This window comes from Theropithecus gelada, chromosome 2 (genome assembly GCF_003255815.1).
Source record: "Theropithecus gelada isolate Dixy chromosome 2, Tgel_1.0, whole genome shotgun sequence".
NCBI classification, from domain to species: domain Eukaryota; kingdom Metazoa; phylum Chordata; class Mammalia; order Primates; family Cercopithecidae; genus Theropithecus; species Theropithecus gelada.
In genome coordinates, this window is record NC_037669.1 from 107,730,526 (window position 1) to 107,757,604 (window position 27,079).

The 27,079-nt window shown below is 36.4% G+C and overlaps 1 protein-coding gene across 1 annotated transcript in view; it reads right to left on the minus strand.

Annotated features, from left to right (window-relative positions):
• ATP11B (ATPase phospholipid transporting 11B (putative)) overlaps positions 1-27,079 on the minus strand; it is a 140,787-nt gene that overhangs the window by 91,481 nt on the left and 22,227 nt on the right. Inside the window, exons 2-7 of the mRNA XM_025377365.1 lie at positions 23,322-23,438; positions 11,133-11,222; positions 9,577-9,657; positions 4,778-4,885; positions 4,450-4,578; positions 3,754-3,857 (exon numbers count right to left, since the gene is read on the minus strand). Coding sequence (XP_025233150.1) covers positions 3,754-3,857; positions 4,450-4,578; positions 4,778-4,885; positions 9,577-9,657; positions 11,133-11,222; positions 23,322-23,438 — 629 coding nt within the window. The remainder of the gene's footprint in view (positions 1-3,753; positions 3,858-4,449; positions 4,579-4,777; positions 4,886-9,576; positions 9,658-11,132; positions 11,223-23,321; positions 23,439-27,079) is intronic.

Here is a 27,079-nt window from a genome sequence, read left to right on the forward strand (position 1 = left end):
AAGAGTCACATGATCTGACTTATATTAAAAAAAGGAACACTATGACTGCTTTTGTGAGAACCAACTATAAAATAGCAGTAATCCAGGCAGGAGATGGTACTGGTTCAGACAAAACTAGGAAAAGATGGTCAGATTTTGGATGTATTTTGAAGGTAAGCCTTCAGAATGTTCTGATGGGTTGGGGTGAGATGTGAGTAAGGAGGTGAAGAAAGGTGAAGGGAGAGGAGATGTGAGAAGTCATGGCTGATTCCAAGGTTTCTGGCCTGAGCTATTGGAAGGATGGACTGTATCAACTGAGATGAGAAAGACCGCTGGTAGAAAAGCTTCCTTTCAGGAAGATTAGCAGTTTCGTTTTCAGCTTATTAATTTGAGATTTCTACTAAATATCCAGGTGGAACTGTGGAACAGGCAGCTGAAGTTTGGGAAAGAAGTCTGGGATAGAGAAATAAATCCGACAGTCAGCAGCACGTAGCTAGTCTTTAAAGCCAGGAGGTTGGGTGAGATCACCAAGGGAGCGAGGGTAGATAGTGAAAGGTATAGGTAGGGAAGGAAACAGTGCAAGTCCTGGGGCACTCTAAAAGAAAGAAGTCTGGGACAAGAGGAAAAACTAGCAAAGGAGACTGAGACAGAGGGAATAGTGAGGTAGGAGGTAAACCAAGAGACGGGAGTGTCCTGGAAGACAAGTTAGCAAATTGCATCAAAGAAGAGAAAGTAATGAACTATTCAACCACTAGATTTTGAATTGGTGAATTTTATTTGTAATAAGGTACCATACAGTATTTGTAATAGCAAAACAATGAAAAGAGTCAAGTATGGAAAGGTTGGGGAATGGTTAGGTTCTATCTAGTACATGCACTTGGACTATTCATAGCCATTTAAAATGATCATTAATTAAGCTTCCTGCAATATTTTTAAAAAAGTCAAGAATACCATTCAGTACAATGGAAAATACTTTTTAAAATCACAAAACCAATCCACATTCTTAAAGGAAATATTAGGCTGGGTGGGGTGGCTCACAACTGTAATCCCAGCACTTTGGGAGACCGAAGTGGGCGGATCATTTGAGGTCAGGAGTTTGATAACAGCCTGGCCAACATGGTGAAACCCCATCTCTACTAAAAATACAAAAAAAATTAACAGGGTGTGGTGGCACACGCCTATAATCCCAGCTACTTGGGAGGCTAAGGCAGGAGAATTGCTTGAGCCCGGGAGATGGGGGTTGCAGTGAGCTGAGACCGTGCCACTGTACTTCAGCCTGGGCAACAGAGTGAGACTCTGTTTCAAAAATAAATAAAATAAAGAAGTATTTAAAAATATGGAAAAGAAAAAGATGATTAAAAATCAGCAGAAATCCTACCACGAGAATATTGCTAAATTTTCATCTACAATTCCTCCAGGTTTTTCTTTCTGTAGCTATCAATTATTCTATCTTGTCACCTAATTACCTATTTAGTATATATATACACACACATTTATTTATTTTTAAACATTTAGGTTCAGTGGTACATGTGCAGGTTTGTTATACAGGTAAACTTGTGTCACAGAGGTTTGTTGTACAGATTATTTTGTCACTCAGGTACTAAGCCTAGTACCCAACAGTTATTTTTTCTGCTCTTCTCCCTCCTCATATCCTCCATCCTCCAGTAGGCCCCAGTATGTGTTGTTCCCTTGTGTCCATGTGTGCTCATCGGTTAGCTCCCACTTACAAGTGAGGACATGCAGTATTTGGTTTTCTGTTCCTGCGTTAGTTTGCTAAGGATAATGGCCTCCAGCTCTATCCATGTTCCTGCAAAAGATGTGATCTCTTTCTTTTTTGTGCCTACATAGTATTCTGTGGTGTATATTTACCGCATTTTCCTTATCCAATCTGCCACTGACAGGCATTTAGGTTGATTCCATGTCTTTGCAATTGCACACACATTATTTTTACATAACTGGGATCATATGAGAGGCCCAACTTTGTATCTTATTTCATTTAATATTATATTTCAGTATGTACCTATATCATTCAATTCTTGAAAAAGATTTTAAATATCTATATATATACCTATCTAAGCATTTTCCTACTTGGACATTTAAAATGTTTGCAGTATTTCACATGTAATATATATGAATATATATATAACATATAGCACATATATGTGTTACAAGTACATAATAAAATGAAAGATATAATTTTATATAAATAGTCTCTAACTCCTATGAGTTCCTCAAGGAGGGAAACTATTCCTATTCATCTTATTCACCTATCACAATGAGCACACAGATTTAGCTAAACAGTAATTTGTTAAATGAATGAATGAATAAAAATGGCAATCAAAGATTTTAAATAGTGATATAATTACGAGTTTTCTTTCTATTATAAAAGCCTGTTGCAATGATTACATTTTACTTATATTTAAAACAAAACATATACTTCCAATAAGAGAAACTGTTTATTTAAAAATTTTTTTTCAAACTTTCTCCCCATATTCCAAGATAATGTAAAAACCATATACCAAAGCATTAGTTACACTTAATCTCATATTGATCTTATGCTTGCTTAGTTCTTAGTTGTCCATTTTCTGGTTTTTAATAATTTTTAAATAATTTGCCATTGCCTCAGACCAGGATATAGCAGCAATATAGAAATTTTAAAATTCTTCATCCTTCACAGTTAAATATGTCTTACAGTCTATCAAGTGCTTTTTAAGCATATGATTCCAAAGTTTTTAGTTAATTGGCAAATTCTACACTGCATTTGACTTTGATGAAAGTATACAATTTTTATAACATCACATAGAGACAACCTCCATTATAAAGATGGATCCAAAAAAAAGATACCTAAGAAGTTTGGAAAAGCCAACGGCTAAAGACTTTTGAAACATTTCAACCAACAGGGGGCGATATATAATATGACAAGAAGCTGAGGGTGATTTTTACGAAGTGGTTGTAATTTATAGTCTACCACCATTTATTGAGTAAAAATGAACTTAGTTTATTATTTAATTTTTTAGTAATAAAAAGTTGTTTCCATTCCACAGCCCACATATAACTGGCAGGATTACTGAAGATGATCACTGAAGGTATACAACACTGTATTTAGCAAACCGTAATGTTAAAAGAAGTTAGTTCCTCTGTTCCTTTCTCTCCTTTCAGAAACAAGATCTTTAAAAATCTAACAAACTAGAAAAACAGATTTTTTATTTTGTGTTCATTATGATAGATAAGACGAATAGTACCTTCTGTCTTTGAGAAACTCATAGCTGTTAAATGTAATATTTATAGAAAATTATTTTTTACTTCATTATGTGCTACATATAAGTAAAATATTGAAAACTTTATAAGGTTCTAATTTAAAAGTAGTGTCCTCTAATTTAAAAGTAGTATCCTCTATACTAGTAAAAACAAAGACATAGTCCCTGGCTTCATGGAGCTTACCAAAAAAATCATTATTTTCTTCTAAGAAAATAATCTTATGTCTACTATAACTACTGTTATAGCTACAAAGTGAGCATGACAGTTCAAAGCAAAATAGAAGGTAATGTGAAGAAACTTGTGAATAAAAACTCTGGCTTTGAACTATTATCCTTTGCTTAGAATTCTAGCAATTTCTGCTCTTAGTTTTTTTCCACCATTAATTGCATCCCCCACCAACCCACCCCACAAATATTGTCTCCAATTAGCTAAAGATTTCATTTTATGTTTATGGTTATTTAAAAATGAGGTCTGTAAGTAGGACTTAAAATAAGTATACTGAACATCACACCATACCTGTATAAGTCTGCTTCTGGTTGCTGGCATTCTATTACAGCTACTAGAGTGTCCAAATTGGCAACTGTTTGTAATAATGCTGTTTCTGGAACTGCCAGATGTGTCTGAAAAAAATGAATAAAATTGTAGAGTTTTCAGATCCAAATGGGACCTTTGATATCAGTTATTTCAAATCTCTTTTGTAGGTAAAGTAATGGCACACTGTACTTGAGATCACTCAGCTAGACAACAGAAGAGAAAGAAACATGTAAAATAAACAAGGGGCAAAGGCAGCTATCATTCTCTGTCTACAGAGGCCATCTGCACATAAGGAAATTAAGTCTGTGTGCATAGTCACTATTACTTTATCATAAGTAATTTAATAGGAAAAATTGTGAATTTTCACCTTTGATTACACTCTGAAAACAGAAAATAAAAATTTGCCCCTTATCTTTTAAAAGTACCACAAATAGTAAAAGATTGTATTTTTCCTAAAAACACTTTGTTTTTAACTTGGATTAAACCCATGTGAGGCTACCCTTGAAATAAAGATATAACATCAATTCTTTCTTAAAACCTTTTAATTTTTGAAATAGTAATTTTAAAAACTTCCCCTTAATCTAGTCAAACTTTACTACTTTAACCAAAGGAAAGTATAATTATAATTCAAAGACATTTTGTTCACCAAGAGCAATACTCAAACATATGCAAGCAAACCTTCAGGTTAGTTTCTCCATCCAAACTAGCAGTTGTAACGTGACAGGAACCATCAAGTCGATCTGAGGACAGAAGCACCAAGTCTGCAGGAAAAATTTCATCTTTGGCTATTCGAACAATATCACCCACCTATAAAGAATTTTGGGGAAGAGTGAATTTATAAATTTTAAAAGGCAAGGACTTACTTTTATTGGGCTCTAAATAAGCAGCCTATCACAGTATTTTAGCATAGGAAAGTAGGCTTTTAATTAAAACGTAATATCAAGATTAGAATTATGTCCCGTGATATCAAGATAAAACTGATTTCCATTATTTACCAGATGCATACCCGAATGTTTTTGGATCTAGTTTTTACAAGGCCACCACTTCGAACGACATAAACAGGAGCTCCATTTACTTCATTATCTGAGTTATGCCGTAACCAATCTTCATATCCCTGTAAATATCCAAAGGGTAAAAAATAATTTTTCAGTATAATTTGAAGATACTTTTATCAAATAAGAAAAAACCTTCCCTAAAACACTACATTCCAGAATCATATTAGGCTATTTGGCTGCATACGCTCATAGGTATTTGACATTTGTTCCTACTGGAAACACTTGGTTCTTTTTTGTTATATACATTTTCCTGGCTTTCAAAGGACCTCTAGTTATTTCTTCCTTTTTTTTTTGAGACGGAGTCTCGCTCTGTTGCCCAGGCTGGAGTGTGGAGTGGTGCGATCTCAGCTCACTGCAAGCTCCGCGTCCCAGGTTCATGCTATTCTCCTACCTCAGCCTCCCGAGTAGCTGGGACTACAACCACTGGCCACCATGCCCAGCTAATTTTTTGTATTTTTAGGACAGACGGGGTTTCACTGTGTTAGCCAGGATGGTCTCGATCTCCTGACCTCGTGATCCGCCTGCCTCGGCCTCCCAAAGTCCTGGGATTATAGGCGTGAGCCACCACGCCTGGCCTATTTCTTCTAAATGTCCTTATGGAGGCTCCTTCTATGTCACCTTTATGGATCCTTTTCTCACATTTCTCTTTTGCACTAAGAGATTTCTTCTATCCCTGTGTCTTCAAATAGTATAAATATGCTGGTAATTCCGAAATGTGTATCTCCAGCCATATATCTCTTTTGAACTCCAAACTTGAATATCTAATTGCTTTATTAATATATCTCAATTTTATTGTCTCATAAATGTCTTAAACATATTCAGAACCAAACAGATGATGTCCTGAAAATGTGCTGCATGTCCAGTGTTTCCCATCTTGACAAATGACATCACCATCTACCAAGCTGTTCTTGCCAGAAATCTGGGGAGTCATTCTTGACTCCTACCCTTTTCCTAACATCTACTCAATCACTAAATTCTATTGTTTCTATGTATAAATGATATTTTAATCATAAAGCATAAATTCACAGAGCGTTACAGACAATAAGTAGAAAAAAATGAGCAGATTTTTGGAACCAAGATTGTGTTCTTTTACTTTCTTAAACAGTAGACTGACAGAATTATAATAAGTACAGTTGACCCTTGAATAACACAGGTTTGAACTGCACAGGTCCACTCATACATGGACTGTTTTCACTAAAAGTTATACTGAGTGTTCCTAAATTATCTTCCTCCCTATCCACCTCCTCCACCTCTTGTGCCTCTGCCACTCAGAGACAGAAAGACCCACCTCTCCTCTTCCTCCTCAGTCAACTCAATGTGAAGACAAGGATGAAGACCTCAAAGATGATCCATTTCCACTTCATGAATAGTAAATATATTGTCTTTTTTATGATCCTCTTAATAACATGTTCTTTCTCTAGTTGACTTTAAGAATACAGTATATAATACATATAACATACAAAATATGTGATAAACTACTGTTATGATATTGGTAAGGCTTCCGACGAACAACAGACTATCAGTAGTTAAGTTTTGGGAGAGTCAAAAGTTATACATGAATCTTCAATTGCACAAGGGGTTCCCCTAACCCCTGCACTGTTCAAGGGTCAACTGTGCTTAACAAAAATACGTTAGCCTGTATGGATCATCATTAGGAAGGAAACAGACACAGGCATTTCACAAAGAACACTTTGATTAAATATTAAGGAATGGTGATGTTTTTCAAATGGAAAAGACTTCTTGTGCCATTTTACGAAAATTCAAGAACTCAAGAGATACAGGACAAGTATAGATAATGGAATGATATCTAAGAGAGAGTAATAAGTGAATAAAAAGATAAGGTACAGAACAGGTTTTGTTCTCTGTTACCATTTGTGAAAAGATATGCTTGCCTATGTGAACACTTTGTATAGGTAATCTGGACTAACTTACAAATAATTGTTCCCTGGGTAGGAGAACTAGAAGACTGGGGATTAGGAGTCTAAGATTTACTATATGCTATTTTGTGCTGTTTCCCTTAAAAAAATGTGCATCTATTATTTTTAAAATATTAAGAAATTATAAAATAAAAAGCAAAATATGAAAAACTATTTTGAAGGTATACTGTTTTCAGGTGGAAACCTTGTGGGAAAGTACTCTTAAGACACCTAAATTATGTTGGCCTTATTTAAGTTGCAGTATGTCATTTTAGAGAAATTTAATTGAGAGTCAAAATATTTTTTCTGAAACTGTCAAAAGCACACTTTCCTTTACAGTCAGATGACATTAATAGCAGAGCAATAATTCAAACATTATCTTTTTTTAATACAAGCTCATAAATTCTAATCCATCCTACACATTACTGCCAGATTAATCTTCCCAAAGCATTGTCTTGATTCACTATCCTGCTCAAAACCCCTTCAGTGATTCTCAATGCTTACAGCAAAGCATCTTCTGGCTTCCTTAATTTAGAACCAAACTACACTTCTATTATCTTGTAGTACTTTCCTAAATACAATCAAACATTAGTTCGACTTACAATTCCCCAAAATAGGTCTTGCCTCTTCTTGCACTTGGGCCTTTGCCCAGGTCATTCATTTCTACCTCATCTTCTTCATCAACTGTCATTTTATCCATATTCCTAAACTCATCTTAATAATATTTCCTCCATGAGAATTCATATTTTCATCTATTTGTCAGCAATTTGCATTTATTTTCTTGGAGATGATCTATGCCTTTTCACTTATTTATGTTGAAGAGAAAGGTATGTGCTCTTGGTAAAATATCTTTTAAAATTAAGATCAGCTAGGCATGGTGACTCATGCCTATTATTACAACACTTTGGGAAGCTGAAACGAGAGAACTGCCTGAGCCCGAAAGTTGGAGGCCAGACCAAGCAACATGGTGAAACCTCGTCTCTACAAAAAAATACAAAAATTAGCTGACTGAGGTGAAAGGATCACCTGAGCCTGGGAGGTCAAGGCTGCAATGAGCTGTGATTGCACTACTGTTCTCCAGCCTGGACAACAGAATGAGACTCTGTCTCCAAAAAAATAAATAAATAAATAAAATTAAGGGCACAGGCCCTTTGTTATACATAACACAAATGTTTCAGTTTCCTTTTAATATTATTCAGACTTTTTTTAAACACTCACATTTTATTTTTCCCATATGATTTCTTTCCTTGCTTACAACAGTAGATTAACTGATTAATTCCCAAATTGAAAATGAGATAACATTTCATCTGTATTTACTTCTACTACTTCTGTAGTTACATTAATAATCCAAATGTATTTTATTTTGCTATATGGGTATGAAGTATGAATCCAACTATTTTTTCTAAATATTCAAATGATTATCACATCACAATTTATTGTCCGATATTTTACCCAGATTTGAAGTATGACCCTTAACATGAATAAATTCTTAAATTTATGTAAAAATAATATTTCCTCCACAAAATCATCTCTGATCATCCAGATGAAAATGAAGTGTTCCCTTCCTCCTCTAAATAGCTAGCCTCAGCTCCCTGGATTTTACTACTACTCTACGGAACCATAATTTTTTTTTTTTAATTTATTTTTTATTATTATTAGACTTTAAGTTCTAGGGTACATGTGCATAACGTGCAGGTTTATTATTTTTATATTTGGTCTTACCTTCCTATTTCATGGGTTTTAGAATCACGGAGGGCAAAGACTTATTTCCTAGAGCACTATATCTTGCATTACACAACTGGAGAGAAGACTTAATACGTAAATACAGTTGGGAGAACCTAAAAGCAAGCAAACAACTGACAACCTCATTCATATTATAGTGTAAGTAATTGATAATGAAGCCTTTTCCTATTTTGATAGAAGTACAAAGGGAAAAGGTAGACTAAAAGGGGAGAAGACAAGAAAGAAAGGTTGGAACATGGTAACTTTCACTTTTACAATTTTTCCAAAATTTGTTCTATTGATCTATAGCATTAAATAGATACATAAATCTGAACAATGTATGGAAGTATTCTGTGTATTTATTAAATGAGAAAAAGTTAGGAATAGATGTTGCAAAAGAGAAAACCCTGAGTCTCAAAATTTTGTTTTAAGTTAAGGAGAAAATCTCTGTGGATCAAATTTTCTCTTTGAAAACTGTATGACCAGCAAAGCATCTTCTGGCTTACAGCAAAAGCATCTTCTGGATTCCTTTTTTTTTTTTTTTTTTTTTGAGACAGGGTGTTACTCTGTCAACCAGGTGGGAGTGCAGTGACATAATCATGGCTCACTGCAGCCTCCACCTCCTGGGCTCAAGCGTTTCTCCCGCTTCAGCCCACCGAGTAGCTGGGACCACAGGTTTGTGCCACCACACCCTAATTTTTGAACTACATAATTTTTACTCACAAATGTTCACACCAGAAGTATATACCCTGCTCTCTATGAACACATCTTTTTTGAATTGTATTTCCTTTAAATATCACCAAACTCTACAAAGATAATAATTAAGAAATCTATTTCATATATAAATTGATTTCTACATATACAATACTTGTTTTTGGATGCTTTCTAGCTCTGTCAAGGGAACAACATATTTTAATGATGTTAATCATCCCATGAGTCACCAGGTACCTGAAATATAACAGAGTGGCTAATTCAGTTTAATTTTACTACATACCAAATTTGCTGCTTTCTCACGGAAATTATTTTCACAACAATAAATGTTCTTTGGAGTGGAAATATTTAGCAATTTCTAAATGACTTGGAGGAAAATAAAAAGAGAAAGTATCTCATACCTGCTTTATGGCTGTTACTGTTATCACAAAGAATAATGGAAGTCCACTGGTAATTGGACTGGTAGGTGTATCAATCATAAGCTAGATTTATAAAAAAGAATAGAGAGTATTTTTATATTGTGCACATCATACTATTAACATGTAAAATTTCACATTACACAGCGAGTATACTTTAGTTGACAGTTTTACAACTTCACTTTGTTGGCTATTATGTGGGGTTGGAAGATTATTTAAATCTATTGCCTTTCCACATACATGGCTAGACTGGACTCGGTAACTTAAACACAAAGAGTCCTTAAGTTCTTCAATATTCGCCAAGGAGTGGAACTACAGCTACTCAGATCTCATTTCACATTTCTTTGTACATCCTGATAAATGCTGAAAAGTCTGTCAGCAATTTTTACCCTTGGATTCAGAATGATATCTACACTAGGGAAAGAAAACTAGGAATGGGACTATGGAAAGAATTTTTTTCTATAAGTGATTTCGTTACATCCAACAGAGCCAGAGGGAGATAACTAGGAAAATGATGTTCCTTTACTCCAGATAGGCCAATTAAATTTGTTCTATTCCCCAGACAAGCTGAATTCATCTTAGCTAGTGATTTCACAAACGTATGGATGTTACGTGGATATGGTTAGTATACATTTCTTGCTTTTCCAAGAAAACGAAGCTAACAGTCTATGGGCAGAAAATCAGAAGTTCCTTCTCTGTTCATGAAGGAGAGCAATTTTTTTTTTTTTTAAAGCAAATGTTTCCTAAAGTATTAACATGAATATTTGACAAGTTTCAATTTTTCATTTGAAATCCCAGGTTCTACTGAGAGAAGAGTTCAGAGTTTTATACATTCAATGCTACACTGGAATTGCAAAGTTTTATCAGAAAAGAATAACTTCTTTAAAGGAAAATGGCAATCACTATTTTAAAATGATTTATACTCATGTTTCACGGGCTGTTCTCTTGATTTTATATATATGTGTGTGTGTGTATGTGTATATATATATAATTTTTTAAGCACAGGGTGAAAATTAAGGAACTGTCTAACAGCCTATAATAGACATAGATTTAAGCAAAGAAAATTGTCTCCTGGAAAAAAAATCTATACCCACAGGGATACTTAAAACTTACAATTCTTTTAAATAACTTACATTTAAGTTAAATTTAAATTAAAAAATTAAAAGCCAAAGAATTGTACAAAGATGATTCCATAGGCAGAAACGTACCAAAAACATGCACTATATATTAAAAGCCTAAATATTTATGTTCTGAGGCAGAATATCTGAAAGACGTTAAGACTACATTCTTAGCTAAGATTATGGTTAATCTAAGTACTACAGTACATTATTGATGAAACAATATACAACTGATCTTAAAGTTTATAGGCTATTTCTTTTAGAAATCTAGATATGACTTGTATTCACCGAATACAATGCAGAAGCACTGCAGAAAAAAATGGTCACATGGTCAAATGATTAACAAAACATAATTTTTCTTTGTTCTAAGACATATTTTTAGGAACTATGTTTACAAACTTAATATTGAGTAATAAAGCTTACCTGAACCAAAAATATAATAAGAAAATAAAAGTTTGCCACTCTTCTGAACTGTTCAAATAAATTTTTTGGAACAAAATTCCACACAGTATACTAAAAAGAAAGAGGAGAGATCAATAAATCAATATTTAAAAATAATATCAAGCATATAGACATAATAAGTAAAGTAAAATCAGATTTACTATTACTAACCCCTTAGACAAAATTCTGCAAGTCTATATGCTACAGAAACGATCTGGCTTTTAGAGTTCAGGACTTTTATTCTACTTCCCTTTTTTCTTCCTTTTACTATTTATTGGCAATTTTATTTTGAAAAATGAAATAAGCTGAAACCCAACAATTTTGCTACTAAATTCTGTCTTTTTTAGAAGTTAGAGAAAGCAGATCTAAAACAACATTTTAACAACTTATTTTGGATTCTGGTATACAAAACTAAACCTAATGCTAAAGATAAATATGAATTGATAGAAAGGATGATACTAGATACAATTTGTATTTTATTTAGTTTAGCATCAGAAACAGAGGAAGTAGTTTGTTTAGTATGAAACATGACAAAATAACCTAGAATGTTAAAGAAATAAAAATGCTTTAGATAAGTGATCACTGCAATAACCACCAAGAAAATTTCATGAAGGATATGAAAATCTGTCACAACATCAATTTTAAAAGGTAAGATAGTAGAGTACAATGGTTAAAAACATAGATGCTTTGGGGTTAAGCTGTGGTGGCCCAAATCTTAACTTTAATACTCACTAAATGACCCTGGACTTAATCTCTCTGTGTCCCACTTTGCTCCTCTATAAAATGAGGATAATATTAATCATATCTTATAGGGTTCCTATAAACATTAAATGAGCTAACATACTGACGAAACACTTAGGACAGAATCTGGCTCATACTAATTGCTATCAAAGTGCTTATTATTACTCAGCCCAAAAACCTATAGTGCTGTATTACAAGGGCAGAATAATATGCTGCAAATTTTATTTGTATTACAACTCACAACATAATTCATATATGAAACAGGGAAATGATTTATAGAATTTTTACTTTATGTACATTCTCCCAGAAGAATATAAGATCCCTGAGGCCAGGGATATCATTTTATTTACTGCTCCACCTCTAGCACATATACTACTCCTTGGCACATAGGTGGAGATCAAATATTTTGCAGAATAGATTAATGAATAAATAAATATGGTTGACAATGGGTTTTTTCTCAGATAATATCCTGATCTCAGGCAATGAAGCCTCAATGGTTATTGACCAATTCAAGATTTCCAAAGAGGTACTTTACCTTACCCAATTTTCTCTGGTGTCATGTCAGATGTCTCTAATTTTTGGATTTTCATTGTCAAAAGTTCACTTCTTAATTAGCTGTTTGAGACCTAAATCACTGTTTCCCACATGAACAACCTTACAAATAGAGTTAGGTTCCCAGAAAAGCCCACAAAAGCCTATCTGACCCAGGGATATGGAAAGACTAGTCCAATACCCAATAAACTTTCTTTGGTGAAATTATACTTTCAGTTTGAATCTGGAATATGTGAAACATATTTTCTCTGAGCAGTGGCAGCACCAAGGGTTCCAGAATCTGAGGATGGGAAGTATGTTTAGGGCTCTAGAGAGAAGAGAGGTAGACACTTCCTGGAGCCAAAGGAAGTGAATGTTTAACGTATACACATGAGATGGTAATTGTGTCAAGTCACCTCCAGGTGATCATAATTGGAATTAAAAATCAGTTGTCAGAATATCTCCTTATAACTTCTTCAGTCACCAAATCGAATGTGTAATACTTTATAAGGAAGGTTTGAAATCTCCTAAGTTTACAGCAATCTATTTGAAACATAACAGCAACAACATATTTTGTATTCCAGAATCCTGAGGAGAAGAGCTATATAAATTAGCAGTAAAGTAACTGGTTTCAGGGTGTTTTCTTTGGCTAGCTCAATAATACAAGGAACAACTCAGAACAAACACAAATTTCTTATGAAGACTAGCACATAAATGGTAGAAATTGTTTCCAGTTTTTCCAAAATACAAACATATTAATAGATTGTGAATGAGTCTAAATTCTGTGCTTGTCCTATTGTATAGAGAGGGGGAACTCTAGTAGCATAATATCAAACATTATGAAAATACTGCTAAGAAAAGAATTCATTATGCTTTAAAGTTCTCTTTGTTATGTAATAATGGTTAAGATAAATGAATTAGAAGTGTAACTTCTCTATAGTCATATATGACTTTATAATTGACCTTATTTTTCACCTAAGAAAACTAAAACATGGCTATAAAATTAAATATTTTGCAAGAAAGTTATTTTATTTTATTTTTTTGAGACAGTCTCACTCTGTCTGCCCAGGCTGGAGTGCAGTGGTACAATTTTGGCTCACTCCAACCTCCACCTCCTGAGTTTAAGTGATTCTCATGTCTCAGACTCCTGAGTAGCTGGGACTACTGGTATGCACCACCATACCTGGCTAATTTTTTTGTATTTTTAGTAGAGATGGGGTTTCACCTTGTTGGCCAGGCTGTTCTCAAACTTCTGGCCTCAAGTGATCCGCCCACCTTGGCCTCCCAAAGTACTAGGATTACAGGCGTGTGCCACTGCGCACGGCCAAAGAAAGTTTAAATTTAAGACAATGTAGTTACTATGGCCAATTAAAGACATACCATGCAACCACAACATGCAAAAACACTTATAGAAATAAGATGTTTAATATTAAGTAGAGGAGATTAAGAACAAAATATTAATAGCTGTATTCAAAGGTAAAGTATATGAAAAAAAAATAATGAAGACGGTCATATTTGACATGTGCTTTAAAAAAAGAACATTCAACAGGCTGAAAATCCAGGGCAAATAAGGGAGAGCATTTCAGGAAGCTAGGACAGCATGAGCAAAGGGACAGGAGAAAAGTTCATCATGGCTTTGTGAGATAGAAAACAATGCAGTCTGGAAGGAGACCAATAATAGGGGAGTGAAAAGGTAGTAAAATGAGAGTAATGAGAAGCAGGCTTCATTTATGCTTAGGAAAAAAAGTGACAGTATCTGTGTAAATATTTACATTCTTGAAATTATGGTCAAAGACATGAATTCTACCTTTCTACAAAAACATAAAATCTACAATGTCCACAAATACATAAAATTTACATTTTAAAAATTGTGGCTAACAACATGAAATCAAAGCAAAGGCACAGTGATAGGAAAGTTCAATATGAGTTTGTGGAATAACAGGTAATCTGCTTTGGAAGGAGTTTAAGAAAGCAATAGTGGCATAATAAAAGAAGCAATAGGTAGTAATGAGAGAGACAGTCCTCATTTATGGTAAAAATTTAAAAAGGCAATATTTCTTTAAACATCCACATTTTAAAAAATATGGTCAAAAACATTAAACCAAATACTTCTGTGTACAAAGACAGTCATATAAAGATACTTATTTAATCCCAAAAGCTTTCCAGGAGGACGCTCAGTTTCCACTATCGGCAGAGAAGTAGTCCTGTGAACTCCCAGCAGATAAGAATTATAAAGATCACATTTTAAAAACTGTCAAATCCTGGAAAGTGTCCAAAATATAGATGGAAACAGTAAGAGAGTTTAATTTCAAAAAATTGCAAATGGAAGAAGTATAAATTGTGAAATTTTGGCTTCTTAGCTTGGAGACAGTATCCAACTACCACACACGGCAATGGCTGCAAAACAGCCGGGGAAAAACTACAGCCTCATCAACAAAATGTGACAGAGATTAGAGTTCAGGGCTGGAAAAGAAGCTGGAAATGTAAGGGGGAAAATACTGATTGTGAGAGAACCACACAAAGAAAATGGCTTACATTCAAAACATAAACCATCCAAATTCAGGCCGACAGCTAAACTATGCACTAGAAAGGAATGAACTACTGATACTAACACTTGCAACAATAAAAATGAACCTCAAAAGCATTATGTTAGGAAAAAACAGTCAGGCACAAAAGACTTTAGATGAAATTCTGGAAAAGACAAAACTATAGTTACAGAAAGCAGATCAGTGGTTGCTAGTGCTAGGGGTGAGGAGGAGGGGGATCGGCTGCAAAAGCCATGAAAGAATTTTTTGGAGCAATGGATATATTCTACATCTTGATTAAAGCGGTGGTCAGATTTGTCAAAACTCACCAAACTGTGTCACTAATCTAATGCTCATCAATTATCCTGGATTCTGACATTTCCTCTCTCTACTTTCTGCTTTAGAATCATCATCCAAAATGAGAGATGGCACTAAGGGTATGTTACACACATAAAGAATGTGAAGGCAGAAACACAGGACAGGGCAAAGAACTGCTGACCTAAGACAATATCCTTGGGAAAGACGAGGTTAGGATTAGAGGAAAGATGTTAGTTGCTTTGGAAGAGAGGGAAGGAGCAATGCAAAGATGCTTCTTAAGGTGCCCTTTCAGGCAATAGTTATAAGGAAAACTTTACCCTCAGTCTCTTTGACTCATATCCTCTATAACTGTACCATCCAATAAGGTAGCCACTGACATTTAAATACATTTAAATACACATGTAGCCACTGACATTTAAATAAAAATTAAATTAAACTTCAGTTCCTGAGTTGCACTAGCCATATTTCAAGGCCTTGATAACCTTGTATAGTTATTGGCCATCATCTTGGACAATTGCATCATGAGAGAAAAGTCTACTGCAAAGTACTATTCTACAATCTTTAGCTTCAGAATAACCTAAGACATCTTAAAAACGCCACAGGGAAAAATGAAACAAGGAAGAATATACAAGAGTGAAGCTGTACTTTGGTACCATAAAACGTGTACAAATGGGTGATAAAATTGGAGGAAGCTGGCTTTAAAGCAACACAGAACTGAGTTTAAATTCCAATCTATGGCTGGGTGTGGTGGCTCACGCCTGTAATCCCAGCACTTTGGGAGGCTGAAGCAGGTGGATCATGAGGTCAGGAGTTCAAGACCAGCCTGGCCAAGGTGGTGAAATCTGGTCTCTACTAATAATACAAAAATTAGCCAGATGTGGTGGTGGGCAACTGTAATCCCAGCTACTCGGGAGGCTGAGGCAGAGAATGGCTTGAACCTGGGAGGTGGAGGTTGCAATGAGCTGAGATTGCGCCACTGCACTGCAGTCTGGGTGACACAGTGAGACTCTGTCTCAAAAAAAAAAAAGGGGGGATGGGCACGCGCCCAAGAGGGCCGAATAGGAACAGCTCCAGCCTCCAACTCCCAGCATGAGCAACAAAGAAGATGGGTGAATTCTGCATTTTCAACTGAGGTACTGGGTTCATCTCACTGCGGCATGTCGGACAGTTGGTGCTGGTCCGTGGGTGCAGCCTGACCAGTGAGAGCTGAAGCAGGGCGAGGTATCGCCTCACCTAGGAAGTGCAAGGGGGAAGAGAATTCCTTTTCCTAGCCAAAGGAAACTGAGACACACAACACCTGGAAAATCGGGTCACTCCCACCCTAATACTGCACTTTACCAAGGGTCTTAGCAAACGGCACACCAGGAGATTATATCCCACACCTGGCCTGGAGGGTCCCACGCCCATGGAGCCTCCCTCACTGCTAGCACAGCAGTCTGAGATCTAACTGCAAGGCGGCAGCGAGGCTGGGGGAGGGGCGCCCGCCATTGCTGAGGCTTAAGTACGTAAACAAAGCCACCGGAAAGCTCGAATTGAGTGGAGCCCACCACAGCTCAAGGAGGCCTGCCTGCCTGTGTAGACTCCACCTCTGGGGACAGGGCATAGCTAAACGAAAAGCAGCAGAAACCTCAGCAGAGGTAAATGTCCCTGTCTGACAGTTTTGAAGAGAGCAGTGGATCCTCCCAGCCTGGAGGCTGAGATCTGAGATAAATGTCCCTGTCTGACAGTTTTGAAGAGAGCAGTGGATCTCCCAGTATGGAGGTTGAGATCTGAGATAAATGTCCCTGTCTGACAGTTTTGAAGAGAGCAGTGGATCTCCCAGCACGGAGGTTGAGATCTGAGAATGGACAGACTGCCTGCTCAAGTGGGTTCCTGACCCCTGAGTAGCCTAACTGGGAGACATCCCCCACTGGGTGCAGACTGACACCTCACACCTCACACGGCTGGGTACACCCCTGAGACGAAGCTTCCAGAGCAAAAATCAGACAGCAACACTCGCTGTTCAGCAATATTCTACCTTCTGCAGCCTCCGCTGCTGATACCCAGGCAAACAGGGTCTGGAGTGGACCTCAAGCAAACTCCAACAGACCTGCAGCTGGGGGTCCTGACTGTTAGAAGGAAAACTAACAAACAGAAAGGACACCCACACCAAAACCCCATCAGTACATCACCATCATCAAAGACCAAAGACAGATAAAACCACAAAGATGGGGAAAAAGCAGTGCAGAAAAGCTGGAAATTCAAAAAATCAGAGCGCATCTCCCTGTCCAAAGGAAAGCAGCTCATCGCCAGCAACGGAACAAAGCTGGATGGAGAATGACTTTGACGAGCTGAGAGAAGAAGGCTTCAGTCGATCAGACTTTTTCTCAGAGCTAAAGGAGGAACTACATAACCAGCGTGAAGAAACTAAAAACCTTGAAAAAAGATTTGACGAATGGCTAACTAGAATAACCAATGTAGAGAAGTCCTTAAAAGAACTGATAGAGATGAAAACCGTAACACAAGAACTATGTGTCAAATGCACAAGCTTCAGTAACCGACTCAATCAACTGGAAGAAAGAGTATCAGTGACTGAAGATCAAATGAATGAAATGAAGCGAGAAGAGAAGTGTAGAGAAAAAAGAGTAAAAAGAAATTAACAAAGCCTCCAAGAAATATGGGATTACGTGAAAAGACAAAATCTACATCTGATTGGTGTGCCTGAAAGTGACGGGGAAAATGGAACCAAGTTGGAAAACACTCTGCAGGATATTATCCAGGAGAACTTCCCCAACCTAGTAAGGCACGCCAACATTCAAATTCAGGAAATACAGAGAACGCGACAAAGATACTCCTCGAGAAGAGCAACTCCAAGACACATAATTGTCAGATTCACCAAAATTGAAATGAAGGAAAAAATCTTAAGGGCAGCCAGAGAGAAAGGTCGGGTTACCCACAAAGAGAAGCCCATCAGACTAACAGCACATCTCTGGGCAGAAACTCTACAGGCCAGAAGAGAGTGGGGACCAGTATTCAACATTCTTAAAGAAAAGAATTTTCAACCCAGAATTTCATATCCAGCCAAACTAAGTTTCATAAGTGAAGGATAAATAAAATCCTTTACAGATAAGCAAAATGCTTAGAGATTTTGTCACCACCAGGCCTGCCCTACGAGAGATCCTGAAAGAAGCACTAAACATGGAAAGGAACAACAGGTACCAGCCATTGCAAAAACATGCCAAAATGTGAAGTCCATCGATGCTAGGAAGAAACTGCATCAACTAACAAGCAAAATAACCAGCTAATATTATAATGACGGGATCAAGTTCACACATAATATTAACCTTAAATGTAAATGGATTAAATGGTCCAATTAAAAGACACAGACTGGCAAATTGGATAAAGAGTCAAGACCCATCAGTTTGCTGTATTTAGGAGACCGATCTCACATGCAGAGACACACATAGGCTCAAAATAAAGGGACGAAGATCTACCAAGCAAATGGAGAACAAAAAAAAGCAGGGGTTGCAATTCTAGTCTCTGATAAAACAGACTTTAAACCATCAAAGATCAAAAGAGACAAAGAAGGCCATTACATAATGGTAAAGGGATCAATTCATCAGGAAGAGCTAACTATCCTAAATATATATGCACCCAATACAGAAGCACCCAGATTCCTAAAGCATGTCCTTAGAGACTTACAAAGAGACTTAAGACTTAGACTCCCATACAATAATAATAGGAGACTTCAACACCCCACTGTCAACATTAGACAGATCAACGAGACAGAACGTTAACAAGGATATCCAGGAATTGAACTCAACTCTGCACCAAGCAGACCTAAAGGACATCTACAGAACTCTCCACCCCAAATCAACAGAATATACATTCTTCTCAGCACCATTTTACACTTACTCCAAAATTGACCACATAGTTGGAAGTAAAGCACTCCTCAGCAAATGTAAAAGAACAGAAATAACAAACTGTCTCTCAGACCACAGTGCAATCAAACTAGAACTCAGGACTAAGAAACTCAATCAAAACCGCTCAACTACATGGAAACTGAATAACCTGCTCCTGAATGACTACTGGGTACATAATGAAATGAAGGCAGAAATAAAGATGTTCTTTGAAACCAATGAGAACAAAGATACAACATACCAGAATCTCTAGGACACATTTAAAGCAGTGTGTAGAGGGAAATTTATAGCACTAAATGCCCACAAGAGAAAGCAGGAAAGATCTAAAATTGACACCCTAACATCACAATTAAAAGAACTAGAGAAGCAAGAGTAAACACATTCAAAAGCTAGCAGAAGGCAAGAAATAACTAAGATCAGAGCAGAACTGAAGGAGATAGAGACACAAAAAACCCTCCAAAAAATCAATGAATCCAGGAGCTGGTTTTTTGAAAAGATCAACAAAATTGATACACCGCTAGCAAGACTAACAAAGAAGAAAAGAGAGAAGAATCAAATAGACATAATAAAAAATGATAAAGGGGATATCACCACCGACCCCACAGAAATACAAACTACCATCAGAGAATACTATAAACACCTCTATGCAAATAAACTAGATAACCTAGAAGAAATGGATAATTTCCTGGACACTTACACTCTCCCAAGACTAAACCAGGAAGAAGTTGAATCCCTGAATAGACCAATAGCAGGCTCTGAAATTGAGGCAATAATTAATAGCCTACCAACCAAAAAAAGTCCAGGACCAGAAGGATTCACAGCCGAATTCTGTCAGAGGTACAAGGAGGAGCTGGTACCATTCCTTCTGAAACTATTCCAATCAATACAAAAAGAGGGAATCCTCCCTAACTCATTTTACGAGGGCAACATCATCCTGATACCAAAGCCTGGCAGAGATACAACAAAAAAAGAGAATTTTAGACCAATATCCCTCATGAACATCAATGCAAAAATCCTCAATAAAATACTGGCAAACTGAATCCAGCAGCACATCAAAAAGCTTATCCACCATGATCAAGTGGACTTCATCCCTGGAATGCAAGGCTGGTTCAACATACACAAATCAATAAACGTAATCCAGCATATGAACAGAACCAAAGACAAAAACCACATGATTATCTCAATAGATGTAGAAAAGGCCTTTGACAAAATTCAACACTCCTTCACGCTAAAAACTCTCAATAAATTTGGTATTGATAGAACGTATCTCAAAATAATAAGAGCTATTTATGACAAACCCACAGCAAAAACTGGAAGCATTCCCTTTGAAAACTGGCAGAAGACAGGGATGCCCTCTCTCACCACTCCTATTTAACATAGTGTTGGAAGTTCTGGCTAGGGCAATCAGGCAAGAGAAAGAAATAAAGGGTATTTCGTTAGGAAAAGAAGTCGTCAAAAATTGTCCCTGTTTGCAGATAACATGATTGTATATTTAGAAAACCCCATTGTCTCAGCCCAAAATCTCCTTAAGCTGATAAGCAACTTCAGCAAAGTCTCAGGATACAAAATCAATGTGCAAAAATCACAAGCATTCTTATACACCACTAACAGACAAACAGAGAGCCAAATCATCAATGAACTCCCATTCACAATTGCTACAAAGAGAATAAAATACCCAGGAATCCAACTTACAAGGGATGTAAAGGACCTTTTCAAGGAGAACTACAAACCACTGCTCAGTGAAATAAAAGAGGACACAAACAAATGGAAGAACATACCATGCTCATGGATAGGAAGAATCAATATTGTGAAAATGGCCATACTGCCCAAGGTAATTTATAGATTCAATGATATCCCCATTAAGCTACCAATGACTTTCTTCACAGAAGTGGAAAAAACTGCTTTAAAGTTCATATGGAACCAAAGAAGACCCCGCATTGCCAAAAAAATCCTAAGCCGAAAGAACAAAGCTGGAGGCATCACGCTACCTGACTTCAAACTATACTACAAGGCTACAGTAACCAAAACAGCATGGTACTGGTACCAAAACAGAGTTATAGACCAATGAAACAGAACAGAGCCCTCAGAAATAATACCACACATCTACAGCCATCTGATCTTTGACAAACCTGAGAAAAACAAGAAATGGGGAAAGGATTCCCTATTTAATAAATGGTGCTGGGAAAATTGGCTAGCCATAAGTAGAAAGCTCAAACTGGATCCTTTCCTTACTCCTTATACGAAAATTAATTCAAGATGGATTAGAGACTTAAATGTTAGATCTAAAACCATAAAAACCCTAAAAGAAAACCTAGGTAATACCATTCAGGACATAGGCATGGGCAAGGACTTCATGTCTAAAACACCAAAAGCAACGGCAACAAAAGCCAGAATTGACAAATGGGATCTAAAGAGCTTCTGCACAGCAAAAGAAACTACCATCAGAGTGAACAGGCAACCTACAGAATGGGAGAAAATTTTTGCAATCTACTTATCTAACAAAGGGCTAATATCCAGAACCTATAAAGAACTCAATCAAATTTACAAGAAAAAAACAACCCCATCAAAAAGTGGGCAAAGGACATGAACAGACACTTCTCAAAAAGAAGACATTCATACAGCCAACAGACACATGAAAAAATGCTCATCATCACTTGCCATCAGAGAAATGCAAATCAAAACCACAATGAGATACCATCTCACACCAGTTAGAAAGGCAATCATTAAAAAATCAGGAAACAACAGGTGCTGGAGAAGATGTGGAGAAATAGGAACACTTTTACACTGTTGGTGGGACTGAAAACTAGTTCAACCATTGTGGAAAACAGTGTGGCCATTCCTCAAGGATCTAGAACTAGAAATACCATTTGACCCAGCCATCCCATTACTGGGGATATATCCAAAGGATTATAAGTCATGCTGCTATAAAGACACATGCACACGTATGTTTACTGCGACACTATTCACAATAGCAAAGACTTGGAATCAACCCAAAAGTCCATCAGTGACAGACTGGATTAAGAAAATGTGGCACATATATACCATGGAATACTATGCAGCCATAAAAAAGGATGAGTTCGTGTCCTTTGTAGGGACATGGATGCAGCTGGAAACTATCATTCTCAGCAAACTATCGCAAGAACAGAAAACCAAATACCGCATGTTCTCACTCATAGGTGGGAATTGAACAATGAGATCACGTGGACACAGGACGGGGAACATCACACACCGGGTCCTATTGTGGGGAGGCGGTAGTGGGGAGGAATAGCATTAGGAGATATACCTAATGTAAATGACAAGTTAATGGGTGCAGCACACCAACATGGCACATGTATACATATTTAACAAACCTGCATGTTGTGCACATGTACCCTAGAACTTAAAGTATAATAATAATTTTAAAAAAAAAACCAAAAAACCCAATCTAGCCATTTACTAGTAAGCAACCTTGGGAAAATTATTCAATTTCCTGGCACTTTAACTAAGGAAACTGATTTAAAACAAGTATAACACTGCTTTGTAAAATAGATTTCATAAAAGCTATCTCATATCTCAAGCTTTTTATTTCATAAAAGCTACAACATATTATGTTGTAAGGATTAAATGATATGAAAAGTACTTAATATAGTTTCTGGTACACAGCATATTAGTTCCTTAGTTTACTAGCAACTAAAGATAATTTTTTGGCATGTGGGCTACTGGCATGAGCAATTGGCAACTCCTTTTATTCTACAGTTAACCATTTTGGTTAAGATAAATCGACCACCACCATTTTCTTGAATTTGTAAGGATATAAATAAATATATATACACACATATAATCACTTTTAAAAATAAAAGTGATTTATATCCACAGTTTTAATAATTTTTTTTTTGAGACATGGTCTCACTCTGTTGCCCAAGTTGGAGTGCAGTGGTGCGATCACGGCTCACTGCAGCCTCGACCTCCCAGGCTGAAGCCAGCCTCCAGAGCAGCTAGCAGTACAGGTGTGCCACCACACCTGCCTAATTTTTTGTAGAGACGAGGTCTCATTATGCTGCCCACACTGGTCTCAAACTCCTGGGCGTAAGCGATCCTCTCACCGTGGCCTCCCAAAGTGCTGGGATTATGGGTATGAGTCACTGCACATGGCCTAACAATAAAAACTTAATTCTTACCTTAGATGAAATGATCCGGTTATCTATAAATTTCTGAGGTGTGTAAAGGCCATTCTGAGGAAACCTGTTGGCTACGTAGATGGTTCTTGTGTCACTCTGATGTGGTGGGTCAAAACCCTAAGACCAGCCAAGCAAGAGAAAAAGAAATACGAGTCAACCAGGTTAGTTATGATACTTTACTGTTAGCTTTATTTAACTGGTCAGATTACATACATTACTATTGCCCTTAAAATGCATACAGACTCAATCTATTTACTTAGAAGAGCTATGCCACCTATTTTTTTTCTTTCACAGGTAAACAGGTACATTATCTCCAGATAGAAACTTAACTAGGTAATGCCGTTAGTAATGTAAAACAGTTCATTCTGTCAGAAATACTCCTATATTGAAAAAAAAAAATCTCATGGGAGACCTATAGAAGTATTTGAGGACAAGTTTTCTATCCCTACTGCATTCCTTCCCTTTCATTTCTGTGGATGGATTTCTACTCAAGTGATGTGGAAGTCCTGTGTAGCTACAGCCCAGTAAACACCTACCACATCTGATGGCAAAGGTTTATATTTATTTCACTTTTCCCATCACCAGACTGACTTGGTTGCAAAGAGCTTTGTTCCCAGATGGCTTACAGTACGTTAGGTAGGATCTTGCCCAGACTCATTCCACACAATTACTTATTGGTGCCATTATAGTATCAATTGACTTACTGAAATATAGATATGAATACGCTGTAATTCCTGGCCTTCAGGAACTCATATCCTGACCTCAAATTTAGAAGACCATCTGTCAAGGCATATTAGTAATCATCTCCAGTAGAAAAGATTCCACGGGTGACAAGAATACTGAAACTTTATCCTCAGAGGACTGTACTATCTTCCACAGTTGCAAGTGAATCTTCAAGACAACTTTAACATTCGACATACTGTCTAGGGGTTTGAAAAATTAGAGGAAAAAAAAAAAAAAACAGACTCTTTTGGCAGATCCTGGGAACCCACTGATAGGCTGAAAGCAATATACAAATGAAAGACTTTCTTTCTTTGGTTCTAACAGGCAAATGATTCAAAATTCCTTAGGTTTCTTTCTTTTTTTTTTTTTTTAAATAGTGGTCATGGGCTATAAAACTTGGTATTCATAAGCTACGATAATCCATTTTTAGATATTAGTAAAGGCTCTAATTTAGTAACCTACTAAGAAAGTACTCTGGCTGCCATTCAATGCTTAGCATCCCTGTAACATTTCCATTAAGCACAGACATACACAGACAGTGGGAGATCCCATGTAAACTAGAGGGATATTTTGCTTAGTTCATTGGAATATTAAGTGTTATGTATGGTATTCAACTGTTATTATTCTTGGTTTTAAACTTTTATTCTGTGATCTCAGAAACAGCTAGTACAGGACTGTACAAATGCATTTGTATGCATCATAACAAACATGTTTATCTGTTCAGACTATTTAAAGTCCTAAGATTTTTCTACCCTGCTTTTGCAACACTTTGCAATAGTGATGAACACACTTTGTAGATGTCAAAATGGCATTATGTGTCTGATTTCAAAATAGGTCTCTTCAATGAAAAAATATGGTGGCATAAATATTTATTTTCCTCATAAAGTGTCTTTAAAATTTTTCACAATTTGGCAAATAAATGAATAAGTGAACAAATGAATGAACAAATAGTTTCAAGGCTACTCCTTTAGTCTAGGACTGTATTTCTCAAAAGAGGTTCACAGGGAGTTTACCTATAAACAGGTATCTGGAGCATTAGACTGCAGGGAGGCATATTTATTCAGCATCTGCTTTGTAAACATGTTAACATCTCCCCCCATACACTAGCTCCTGCCTCTTCATATGCTTTCTGCCATCTTTCTCTCCAGCATCACTCTGTTTTCAGCTCAACTCAACAGATTCAGATGGACACCTGTTTAAGAGCCTATTAAAACAGATAAAATGTTACTAACATGTTATTACTTCTCTTTAACACTAATTTAAACACTGATTTATAGTTTCTGGGATTTTTTTTAAAAAAGAAAGTAAATTTCAGGGCCTCAAACAATACATAAATCTTTAAGATGTCAAGAAAACTGAGACTGAGAACCACTTAAAGAAAATTTTAATTTTTTGCTAAATTCTCACCAAGACTGGAATTTATGTATATCTAAAGTTAAGAAACAAAAACCAAAGGACCCAAAGTAACAGCAAGATAACTACAGCAATACCTCAGTTATGACTAGAATTTCTATTAACATATAAATGCACATAATTTACATGAAGCAAATGCTCATCATTTCCCATTTATCTCTACTGGATGGATAAGAACCAATGACCACATACTAAAATTCTGGAACTCCTGAAGGTTCTATAATTATTTCAAAGGGATATATTAAAATGTTCCCCCTGGCTGGGCGCGGTGGCTCACGCCTGTAATCCCAGCACTTTGGGGCGCCGAGAGAGGCGGATCACGAGATCAGGAGAGTGAGACCGTCCTGGCCAACATGGTGAAACCCCATCTCTACTAAAAATTTAAAAATTAGCTGGGTGTGGTGGTGGGCACCTGTAGTCCCAGCTATTTGGGAGGCTGAGGCAGGGGAATCGCTTCAACCCGGGAGGTGGAGGTTGCAGTGAGCCGATATTGTGCCACTGCGCTCCAGGCTGGCAACAGAGCAAGACTCTGTCTCAAAAAAAACCCAAAAAAATATATATATATTATACATTAAACCGAATTTTAAAAATCCTATAGAGCATTTCTATATTCCAATTAAAAATAAGATGACAAATCTAAAAGGAGAATGACAAACTTTTCTGTATTTCCAATGATGATACAGTATCTACTTATGCATTCTGAGGTTTTTCATTAATTCACATAATCTCATCTAATCATATTATAGTCAATGGCATGCATTTGTGGGGATGTACGTGTGTTATTTTCTTTCATACGCAAAACAGTTAAATTTAATATATGTGTCTATTGTATAAATATGGCCAAATGTCCCTTACGGAAATTAAACCTATAACTTCAGTTTATTAATATTTAATATCAACTTTGCTGCAACAAATTAAACTAGCCACAACCTAAATAAAAATAAAAGAACAAAACTATCCAAAAATGAAGAAAGTGATTTAAAGCAGGATCGATAAATGGGCTTCAGGTCTCTGAATCCCTGAAATTGTGTGTAAATTTGCATATATGTGCATTTTTCTGATAAGCGTGTACATAGGTTTCATGAGCTGTGCATGATGAAAAGAAGCTTAAAAGTACTTAACTTAAAATCGTGCTTTGTAATTAGTTCTCTAGCTTGAAATTCTACATTTAAAACTACCTCAAGAGAATCTTTATGTTTCAGTGATACCTTTATCTTCTTTAACAGGAATCAAAACAAGCTATTAACAAAATTATCTGTGTAACTACATGTTTAGTACGAAGTTCAAGCATATTTTCACACTATTTCTAGTAAGCATTGTCAGCAATTCTATGACACTGGAGAGGAAATATAATTTGAACTCCCTAATCACTAGGTCAAGGCTACATGCCAAGGTTCAGAAACCTTTGGCACATAATACATTTTCTCTTGTTATCCTAGGTTACTCATTCACACCCTCAACCCCTTGATGCTTGGCTGCTCCTTTCTTCTCTGATTTTATCTTGTCCCGGGCAAAGGAACTGAGATAGATTAATGCTATTCCAACTACCATGGTTTAATGTTAATGTCTACTAAAAAGTAGAGTTTAGGTATTGTAGGCACACAAATTTAAACTATGAAAGC